The 12,029-nt window shown below is 34.8% G+C and overlaps 1 protein-coding gene across 1 annotated transcript; it reads right to left on the bottom strand.

Annotated features, from left to right (window-relative positions):
• Positions 1-8: 8 nt before the first annotated feature.
• On the bottom strand, positions 9-8,986 carry LOC131873567 (glycine-rich RNA-binding protein 7-like; the record flags this gene model as incomplete). The annotated part of the gene is made up of 2 exons (XM_059216394.1): positions 8,834-8,986; positions 9-341 (listed from the first exon to the last, which is right to left on the bottom strand). Coding segments are annotated over exons 1-2 (486 nt in total), but the record flags the coding sequence as incomplete, so codon positions are not given.
• Positions 8,987-12,029: the final 3,043 nt, after the last annotated feature.

Genomic DNA, 12,029 nt, shown 5'->3' with positions numbered 1-12,029 from the left:
GGCCCTGCCGGCAGCTCCCTCATGCCTCCTTCCAGCAAGGCCCCCTTCGGCGACACTCGTCGCCACCTGAGGCCCCCCGCTCCCCAGTTGCCACCTCTCAGCCTCCGCCGGCCCCACGGTCGCTGTCTGTAGCCCCCACCACCCTGTCGTCGGCCGCTTCCTGTGTAGCCTCCTCCGCCCGGCTCGCTGCCCAGCCGTAGTGCAGCACCGCCCCGCCACGGCCCACCACCCGAGCGGCCCCCGCCCAGCCGCCACCTATAGCCCGCTGCCACAACGGCCCCCGCCAGTTTTTTCCAGTCGACCATCGCCCAGCCACCAGGATGCCACCCGGCTACCACCCACTGGCCACCGGACCACCAAAGAGCCACCAAACCTCCTTTTTTGCCTTTTTTAGGGGGGGTTTGGTTTTTTGGCTCTATTGTGGGCATATGGAGTCATTTTTTCAAAAACGAATAAGCATCAAAAAGCTGGTTCCAAGGCCGACTTCATGGTGTTGGTATTTTTTTCCAATTTTGCTATTTGACTATGTTTTTTTCCAGTCAAAGTGAGGTCTATTTTTTGCACTCCGGGAGCCATAGAATAAGCATCCGACCTCCATTTTTTGAAAACTTTATATTTTCGGAAAGTGTGTGTTGTGTACTTTCCATCCATATAAGTTTTATTCCCAGATTCTTCTCCATGCATATTTTATTCAATTTTTTGCTTTTCAGCACTTTGGTGGTTATCGTGGTTGTTTCAGGTCCTAGGATCTCTTCTCTGAGTAGGATGTCTCTATTTTGGTTCACATTTCTATTTCCAGTCTTCTTATGATTGTAGCTTTTATTTATACAAACACACTAAGATATAGTGCCATCTTGCATTGTTTACTTGGAATCTTGCATATCTCGTGTCTTGTTGTACATGCACTATTGATCAAGTGCCATGAGGGGGTTGATGTTTTCCTGTTGTTTGCCATCTTCCTTTGTCTAGTGAGTGTTCCTTCCATGACATTCACCTCATGATGATGTGTCTCAGCACCTTCGATGTTCCTGGCTCTTTGTCATGCAGTTTTTTTTGGCTATCATTTTCAGTGTTCTTGTCCCTCTCCCACTTCCACATTATGGGGAGGTTTATCCTATTGGTTCTACTTCTTCTGTGGTTTGATTGATCAACTCTTCGGGCTTTGGTTTCTCATGCCATCTGTATCTTCGATTTCAGTTGTTTTTGCCTTGTTTGCCTCCTGATTCGAGTAGTGTCATTTGAGGGCACTCATGCAGATTACAGTCTTCTCTACCTGGTCATGTTCTATTTCAGTGGAGGTTCTTCAGATCAGTAGTTATTCTTCGACAGAGTTTGGAGGTTCTTCATGCTTCAGTGGTGTTCTTTTTATCTCTTTTTGGAGTAGAGTTTTGTTCCCACGTGGTTTTCTCTATTTCTCCAGTTCATAGAGATTTCATTGTATTTGGGTACCTGATCAGGCCTTATTGTCGAGACCCATCTTTATTGCTTTCAGTAGTTGTTCTAGGTTTTAGCTTCTCCCTAAGTCTATCTTAAGGGGGGGTGTTAGAGTATTTGGGTATTTACTTGATTAATTAAACATTATTTGTTTAATTATTTAAGTTCCCTTTATCTCTTTTACACTTAAGCTAACTTTAGGTGCATATAATTAATTATTATGTGCAAACCTAGGTTTTCCCTTTTAGGGTTTCTTGACCTATTAAAGGTTGAGTTCTTTCTTTTCATTGTATGAAGAAGGATTATTATTGACAATACATTTTGGAGATTATTGAGCTCTCATCTTTTGGAGCATATTTTTCCTGTGTATTCTTTCCTTCTGTGATTTGCTTCATTGCTTCTCCTTGTACTAGGTTTTTCAGCTTGCAGAGATTATTTGGGCTCCTGTGGTATTGTATTTTCTCAACTTCTATATAGAAATGAACATTAAAAATAGAGGTACACCTGTTACTAAAATCTGGGGGCAAATTCACTTGATCAGGTCACCCAAAGTACTATGGTCTTCTAACTTTTGCACATAAACTCAATGAAGGCTTTCTAATACCGTATACTCTACTCACCCCAAATTTAATCTAGACTTCTAAGGACTAGGATTTTTGGAGTACCCTGGTCTTTGATAGGGGAGTCTAAAGCACCCTGATATAGGGTATTTTTATCCTAATTTATGGTACTAGTCTGTATCTGTCTGAGGATCTATTGTCTTTGTCAGAAACCTGTAGTTTCACCTAGAAAATAGAAACAGGGTAGGGGGCACGACTATATAAAGGTTTCCCTTTCTCAACCACCTGTTTTGGTGATTTCCACCTCCACAAATTGTCAGTATTTAAATTGGAATAGTGTGTGTTCTCTTGCACCTTAAGTGTGTCTAAGATTGCTATGAGCTAAAGTGCATAAATGAAATCTAGAGTCTACTCAAATATATTAGAGAAAACCCCTAAATGATATGATTTGAATGAAATAACATATTAGTCACATAACCTAAACAAAAATATATATATCTAAAGCTTAATGAAATAAATATTGAGAACAACATGAAACCATACCAAATCCCTTAAAAAGAGGTACAAGCCAATCATCGGTCGATAATTCCCTATTTTCATCCAATATCTCTTGAAGCTTATATGGTTGATGAATGTTGATGAAGATTTGAGGATGAATATTTTTTAGATCTAAAATTCCTCCTAAAATTAGCACCATTACTTCATAAGGATATCTCCAATTTCCATCTTCAATTGATAATTCTAGATAGATATCACAAATGAGGAAAGAATTGCTATCTATATGAGATTCCAAGTTTAATTTGATGGATAGTTGATTTTTATTTTTTATTTTTATTTTGCATAGAGCTGGATTTGAGTAGGATATGACTACCTTAATATCCTCCCATAATTCATAGAGAAATTTTTCAAATTGGGATGCTCGGGGTGCACCCATCCAAACAATTTTAGGCCAACTTCTTAGGGATGCAAGATAATATGATCCTAATGCCAAAAAAATGTTTGTGTGACAACACATAATGTTTAGGTAAGGAAAACCTGTTTTGATATTTTAAATAGGGTAGGATCTATGATAAATGAAGATGATTAAAAGATAAAGGGTACACTTAAAATTAAGGAGACAAATGAGAGTGTGATGAGGTTAACATCAACAAAGGATTCATATTTTAAAATAATCTATTAGTTAAATATATATGAGAGTCTTATAATGAATAGTATAATGAAACATACTATAATGAGTGCTAATAGAGCATGGAATTGGACACCCTAATCGAAGTTGTACAATTTGTGATGGGACATTTAGACCCCACTTTAGCAATCATATAACACTACATGCATATGCAAGTTACAATACAAAAAGGTAAACATTCATGTAATAATCTTTTTTGAATTGATAAGGAGAAAGAGAAAGAGTGAGGATAGGTGACTAACATATCGAGATGGGTAAACCTACAAGTATGAAAGTCCAACAACCTACATAGACTTAGGATTTTATTGGATAATACATCAAACATATAAATTTTTGGATTTCTTGCAACTATTATTAAAAGAAGAATAATGCAATGAAATACTTAGAAAAAATTGACTTATGGGACACTAAATTAGACTACCTAAAATTAGTTACAGTGATGATTTTAAAAGAGTTAAGATACATAGCAGGGAGGGGACTTGAGAAAAAATACATTAAACATTTGAGTGCCAACAAGGGTAGTAAGACAACCATTCTATACCATAACCCTTAAAACTTATTAGAAATAGTTGACATAGAAGTTATCCTCATCTAAAAATTCTACTCGTGTGATAATAAATTACCTTAATTTGTATCAAGTTCACCCTTGGCATCATATATTAAGAAAGAAGGTACCACAAATATCATAAGTAGTGGATGTACAATTATATTGTATATGGTGAAAATGGATAACAACAATAACAATATTGAAAGGCTAAATGAATTCAACCACAAAACCCTAGCCTAACAATCAACAAAGATCCACCATAACATATGAAGATTACCTAAGACAATGCAAATCAAATGAAATTACAAAGATTATACCATCACATGTCCAATAGGGTTTTGATCTCTATTCTTCCTATCTCCATTGATCTTGCTTGATATATTTGCTCTCAGATTTTATATGCACAAGAGCTCAACAAAGAATGGAATGTGGTTGCAAGTAGGATCGTAGTGTAGTCAATTGCATAAAAGATGATTAGCATGAATGATTAGGATGATTGATTAGGGTTTGATAATGAAGGAAGCATCTCCTTATATAGAAGACACTATATGAAATGGAGGGATAAGATTGAGAGGTGTAAAACGAGGTCGGCTATGATTAGAGGGTAGGTAAAAGAAATAATAAAATAATGAAAGGGGTAGGTAGTGTATGAATTAAGAGATGAATGACATGTGTCATAGGTAGAAAAGGCTAATGAATTAATTAAATAAATAAAAATTTATTTAATTAATAGAAGAAGTAGGATAATTAAATAAATAAGAATATTTATTTAATTTAGGAAAAGGATAATTTAAATAAATAAATGTATTTATTTAAATGAGAAATAAGGCTAGAAGAGGATAAATGAATTAATTAAATAAATAAGGATTTATTTAATTAATTAGACTGGACAATTTTAGGTGTCTACAAATATTATCATAAGCCCATGGATTATATTGAGCATATTTTAATTCTTCTTCACCTTTCCTATTGGTTATTACTTCTACTATTTGTCCTAATTCATGTTATGAATTAACACATCTAGGGTAGAGGATGAATGGTTGATAAGAGAAGGTTGAAAGCAATTATGGTGTGTATATGAATGGTTGTGATAATTATGAGGGATGAAAGAGGTAAGAGGTTAGGAAAGAGAAATGGAAGAGTAAGGATAATGAAGCATGTGCATGGGAATAGATGGAGGATGGATGGGTATGATAAATATGAGGGATGAAAGAAGTAATAAGTTAAGAAAGAGACATAATAGAAAGGATGGTGAAATTTATGCATGGGAATAGATAAAGGGGTAGGGAAAGTAATATACATTATAGGAGAAACGATGGTAGATATAGGAATGCAAGGGCCAAGAATGTTGTGACTAGTCAGATAATGATGCATGAGATAGGCATGAAGGTAATATAGAAGCCAAGAAATAGGAGCAAGGATAAACAATGTATGGTGTGTACTAGTGTAAGTGGAAGAACTACTATGAAGTTAGAAAGAAGTAGTAGGAGTAATGTAGAATATGGGCTAATGATAGCATTGTCGTAATATAGAAGGTTTTGAGGTACCATAAATATGGATCATTTATAGGCTCATATAACAATTATATTAACTTAAATAAGATATAAAAGTGTGAAATATAATAAAATAAAAAAGTAAATTCTTGAGAGTAAGATAAGTAAGTGTTATTATAAAAATACATAATGGAACTTGACATTAGGAAAAGGCAGTAAGAGGTTATATAAAGAAAAGAAAAATGAAAGATAAGAGTTATTGAACACTTAGTACCTAATATATTCTTTTCTTCAATTATTTGTTATTAAGGACTAACAACATTTAAAAATACCATTAGGATGTTGTCAAATCACTAGAGAGAAGTTCTCCTAGGTGAACTTTGAAGAGAGACTAGCTTTATAGAGATGTTAAATATAAAAAAAAGATCAAGTACATAACTCTTCTACATGATGATTACAAAGTAAACATTATCCCTTTTAACGCATCAATTAAAGTATTTATCTAATAAACTCTTTTTATATGTAAATGTTTATTCAATGGTTTATGGATATGAATTAATGTCCAAATGAATAAATATAAATACAAGTATAGAAATAACAATGCAAAAAATTTGTCAATCCATATTAGGGTAGGACTGAAATAGGCACAAATAAACCAAATTTGAATTTACTTTTTTGAATTCCAAGGGTTAAAAATATAGATACAAGATTAAATCCATTCTCTTCTTATTGACCCAAGAAAACATGGAGGTGCCATAAATATAAAGTGCACAAGAACATCTACATAATAATATAAGGAAAACTTAGATATTTGGGAATATGTTTAAATAGATATAGATAAATGACAATAGAATAAGCCAGCTCTATATGAGATTGTACCATTTATCGACATTTAATTATACTAAGATAATCTCATAGAGAACACAAAACTAATCTAGAAATTTCTACAAAGATGTAAATTTTATCATTATAATAATTTAAAAGAGAATAATAACTAGGAACCATGGTTTGGTATGCAATGGGTACGTTAAAGAGCCATGGAAGGTCAATTAGGGAATTTTTTTGTGTATTTTGCATACATTTGTTTAGTGTGTAAGCTCAAGTTGTAGGGTATTTAAAAATTAATGTTATTTTTGCAACCAAAGTTTCAATCAAGAAGTGATAGCTTAAAATGAACTATGCATCTACCTATAGGGATCCAAACATCACTAAGAAAGCTCTAAATTAGGAAGATAATTAGATTCCATTACCAATAGGATCATGTTATGTTTTCAATAGATACGAAGGGAGATAGATATATGAATAGATAGAGAGGGAGGGAGAGAAATAAATAGAGGTGTGTGTGTGTGTGTGTGTGTGTGTGTGTGTGTGTGTGTGTGTGTGTGTGTGTGTGTGTGTGTGTGTGTGTGTGTGAGAGAGAGAGAGAGAGAGAGAGAGAGAGAGAGAGAGAGAGAGAGAGAGAGAGAGAGAGAGAGAGAGAGAGAGATGGGAAGATAGAGCTAGAGGGAGAAAGAGAGAGATAAAGGAGGTAATAAAGAGAAGAAGAGAAGGTAATAGAGAGAAGAAGGGAGAGGGAGAGAGATAAAGATAGAGATAACAAGGGAGAAGTGAGTAAGATTTAGAGAGATGGATAGATAAAGGATAGAGAATTAAAGAAATGTAGAAAGAGGGAGTAACATATAGAGGAGAGAGAGAGACACAGAGAGAGAGAGAGAGAGACAGAGAGACAAAGAGATAGAGAGAGGTACAAATAGGGAGAGATAGGGATGCAAAGAGGGAATGATAGAGATAGGCATTGTGGGAGAGAGAGATGTGGAGATGGAGATGGAGATGGGAATATAGAGAGATCGAGAGTGATGGAGAGATAAATTAAATGTATTATATAAATTAAAATAAAAATTCAAAATATAGCTGTTTTGCAATAAATTAAAATTTAAATAAGATAAATAATTATAAATTAAATTAATTTTAATAAATTTTAATTACCATTTTTAATTTTTTAAAAGACATAAATAATTATAAATAAATTTCAAACTTAAATCTAAAAAAAATTAAAATAGAATAAACTAAATGCAAAGTCAAAATATATGAAAATCTAAATATTAATAAAAATTATATTAAATAATAAATATTTTAAATTTAAAAATAATTAAAGACTAGATCAAAATATGGAAGATCATTTAGATAGAAAATTGGACAACATAAATAATGATGAATGAAGATATGTAAATGATATGAGAGGCTTCTACTTTATAGTATTCTCAAGAGGCAAATCAAGGGCTAGGATAGATTGATAATGCATGATTAAAATTAGAATAAAGATTAGAGTTAAATGCAAAGGTATATTCATGTGACAAGTGTCACGTGATGGATAAAATCTAGGGTTTTGAGGTACATTAAAGATATATTCTTATGTGAATGGCTAAGATTAAGATTTTTAGTTTCATTAAAAGGAATGGATGAGATGAAAAGTTAGTTGACTTTTGTGAAGTGTCTAGATTCAATGAATGGAGAAAAGACTTAATTAAACATGTGAAAGGGACACTTATCACCTAATATAAATTTAATATTATAATCCATGTGAGCAACTTAAAAGCAAGATTGAATGGAGAATAATAATAAAAAGATAAAATTAATTGTAAAATTAATTAAATAAATAATAAATATTTATTTAATTAATTAGATCAAGTGAAGGCCAAAATAATTAAATAAATAATAAATATATATTTAATTATAGGTTGGCATAGAATGGGATAAATGATGAAATTATTTAAATAAATAATATGTATTTAATTAAGTAAAATTAAACGTAATTAGGTATGCACAAAAATTGATGTCTATGTTTTTCTCTTCTTGAGATGATGTTGCAACTATTTTTAGAGTGAATAATACTTATACATTTTGGGCTTAAATTAAACCTAACGAATTATATTTCTAGAAGTGCCTTAAAAAGTAAAATACAACATTACAGTTCGTAGCTATACCTAAATGAATACTTGACCCTAAGTATTTGTAACTAGGTCAAGGTCACTTAGATACATTTATCGATTCAATAAATCTTACAACTTCTTACAATAATCTATTAATTTTCATAGATTGTGGCAAGGTGTACATATACTAAACATATTGTTTTCAATACTTAGCATTTAGGATAGCTCAAAATAATGTTATGGTTAACAATGCTAAATAATGGAAAACATGCATAACCCAAAGTAACACTAATCTACTCTTACAACTAGCTATAAAAAGGATACTATTTAAATTAAAGTCTCTATTAAGTGATAAAGTATATATTTAATTGGTAAACGGCAGAGCGAGAGGGTTTATATAAAGCAAATAATAAAGATAATTACAAAAAAAGGTTGAATCCATTCTGTCCTTGGACGTTTAAATCAATCATGATCTAAATGAAAGTACTGCTAAGATTAACAATAAACAATCCTTCAAGACATATAATCGATATATTCTCAAAAAATTATACATACGTCATAAGAACTTTAACAAAATTAACAAAGTCTATGACATTAAAACTGAAATTTTTTTCCCAATGCCAATCTAAGGTAGGATTCCGGATTGGAGCTAGGCTGGCCTAAACACCGAGCACTCCCCCTACCTCACGGCTGACCCCTTCGTCTGCCACTGCCTCTTCCAACACCATACCACCCTTGGCCATCAATCGCTTGCGTTGCGCCTTGTTCATCCCCGCCTCGCAGCCGACCCCTACCTTTGCCACTGCCTCTGCCACCTCCATGCCTCCCTTGGCCATCTGAGATTTGAAGTTCACCTCATTCAACCCCACCTACATGCGGGCCACCATGTTCCGATTTTGGTTCGAGGAAGCTGTTCATTCTGGCAAAATCCCTAAACTCATCCTCTCTATCCCATTTTTCAGGCTCATCCCCCCAAAATTTCCATTATAGATACATGCATTCTATTGTTGCAAAGGCCCTATGGCACATAAGAGTCGAGCCTTTGAGGTCAATGAGGAAGGGGTAAAAATTTATAGTTTCTCCCAAAACAAAAAGGAGAATCATATCCCCAGGCCGCTGCAACCCAATCCCATCCAACATGCATGTTGAAGAATTGAATCCAATCCTACCAATAGCTCTTCATCGGACAAATGGGAAACCAATGCCTTTATCTCCGTTTTGGGAACATGGTTATCAAGCAACGAAGCCACAAATCTTGAAGAGATGCAAGCTTTGTCTCTTGGGTATTCCTTTGCAATTGACCATGACCCAAGATTAATTTAACCGTTAGAATGACCATCAATTCTAAACTATGGAGGTATCTTTTTATCCTTTGATCGGAGATCTCTCTGAAAGAGACTTGGCAAGTCGATCAGGAAAGAGAGATAGGAGTGTCTGCTTCGAAGCAAGATATGGGGTCTGGGAATGCCCTTACCGTAAAACCAAAATCGGAGATCTCTCTGAAAGAGACTTGGCAAGTCGATCAGGAAAGAGAGATAGGAGTGTCTGCTTCGAAGCAAGATATGGGGTCTGGGAATGCCCTTACTGTAAAACCAAAATCGGAGATCTCTCTGAAAGAGACTTGGCAAGTCGATCAGGAAAGAGAGATAGGAGTGTCTGCTTCGAAGCAAGATATGGGGTCTGGGAATGCCCTTACTGTAAAACCAAAAGGGTCTGCCATGGTTGTAGTGTGAAGTATAAAAACACATTGACTCGAAGGAAATAATAGCCGAAATTGAGGAGACATAGCTGGAGGAAGAGTGAAAAGCAAAATAAAGCCCAAATTGAACTTGAAAGGACTCCTTTCATAAATGACTGTACGCAACATTTTCTCTTCTTCCTGCCAACTTTTATGAGAGTTACCTTGATTAACTAAAAATGGAGGAAAAGGCGGCACTTGTTTGTTTCCCAAAGATTGATTTTAAGAAAGGCCCCAAAATAGTGTCACGGTATCTTTTCGAGCTCCCTAACCTTTTAAAAAATGTGTCCTTTCCAACTATGAAGATTATATACTCGATTATGGTGACATCATCCAACCTCCTTGAAACATGCTAGTACCAAACCTTGTATGATTTCTGGCATAATAACTGCCCAAATGATCTGGTTCCTCCATTTTAGCTGAAGGTCCTCAAAAGTTTAGTAAATGTCTAACCAGCTTGGCAAAACTATTGATATAATAGAACGCCAAGTTGGTGAGAAGTGAATTCAGACTCTATTATTTATCTAAGAGGAAAGACTACGGACTCTAGCTCATCTACTCCAGCTAGACCTCCTTGATGGCGGGGAGATAGCACATTTATGAGATCTTTTGATCGTTATAGACTATAACGATTCACTAGGTTCAAAATTTGATTGTGGAAGTCTTGTTTATTTTAATTTTGGATGATGTACCCCGAACCAAAAGTGGGATTGGTGGCCGAAACTAATGCCTATCATTTCATATACATGCATTCATTTAACTTGAGGGAAGAATTCCTGCCAAATGGTTCATGTTGCATAAGCTCATTAAATGCAAAGATTGACTAGTCCCTCTAGTCATGCACTCCAAATAACTCTTTGAAACTATTAACAATTTAAATCTCCATCCCACCAACTCAGAGCAAACCCTTTTGACACTGCCCTGGATAGAGCATCCACTTCTATATTAGCTTCTCTGTATATAAATCTCCAATTTGGATTCTTCATTGATCTAGCTGTATTTATAGCAATTGTTGAATCCCCTTCAATTTCCAGATTCTTAATTCTTCTTTTATAACATTCCATAATGCCTAGTAGGAGAGCTTTAAATTTTGCAATGAACAACCAATTTGCACTTCACTATTCCTGTGTGATCTTTGACTACACATCCAATTCCAGAAGTTCCTAGGTTTCCTTTGGATTCTCCATCAAAATTTAGTTTAGACAACCAATTTTAGGAGGAGTCCAAGATGCACTTTCTTGTAGATTAGAATTTTTCCCTATGAAAGGTGGAATTATGATTCCATTTCATCTTAACCTAATTCTTCTATCCCAATCAGTAAAACCTTTCTTTAAATTTGGATTGAGAAGAAGATTGTAATTTATATTCTCAACTATGGAAGCTTCAAGTGAGGAGAGAACTGATTCTAATTTCCTTGCTCTGTTATCAAAGAGTTTCCTGTTACACTCTTTCCAAATTAACCAAACCAAACAAGAGGGTGTGATTTCCCATAGGGGACTTAGAATACCATCTTTGGGTCTAATTGGCCACCCTTGAAAGAGTGAGACTATGTCATCGGGTAGGGTCGTAATCCAACCGATCTTAGCACATAGCCATCTCCAGTGTTTTGTTGACAAGGGGTAGTTAAGAAGTAAATGATTGATTGATTCCTCATGGGCTTTACATAGTACACATCTAGAAGGGCCCTCATATCCCATCTTTTTGAATTTCTCTATTGTGAGGATTTACTTTCTGTTTGGTAACCATGGAAAAATGTTAGCTTTAGGGATAACATTACTACCCTAGAAATTTATTTGAGGAATACCTTGATCCTCGGACACTCCTTGATTGGCAAGAAGGTTATATCCGTCCTTGGCATTATAAAGACTATATTTTGAAGGTTCCCATACCAGAGAATCTTCTCCTTCTCTAAAAACCAATTTCCCATCTTTTAAAATCTCGGTGAGATGGTCTTTAATTCATTGGGGAGAAGAGGGAGGCTTTCTAGTTTCTTCCAGGACTATTCTGGTAAGAAATTATCCCTTGAGATATCCACATAGTCCTTCACACAAATCCCCCAATGTTGTCTTAGCCAACCCCTGGTAGTCTAGACTGAAATTAGACTGTCTAAGCTTGGATATCTACCCTAGGAGTCTTCCCAA

Source organism: Cryptomeria japonica, unplaced genomic scaffold (assembly GCF_030272615.1).
Source record: "Cryptomeria japonica unplaced genomic scaffold, Sugi_1.0 HiC_scaffold_2204, whole genome shotgun sequence".
In the NCBI taxonomy this organism is placed as follows: domain Eukaryota; kingdom Viridiplantae; phylum Streptophyta; class Pinopsida; order Cupressales; family Cupressaceae; genus Cryptomeria; species Cryptomeria japonica.
The sequence above is the reverse complement of the archived record's forward strand: the minus strand, read 5'-3'. Positions and strand labels throughout refer to the sequence as shown.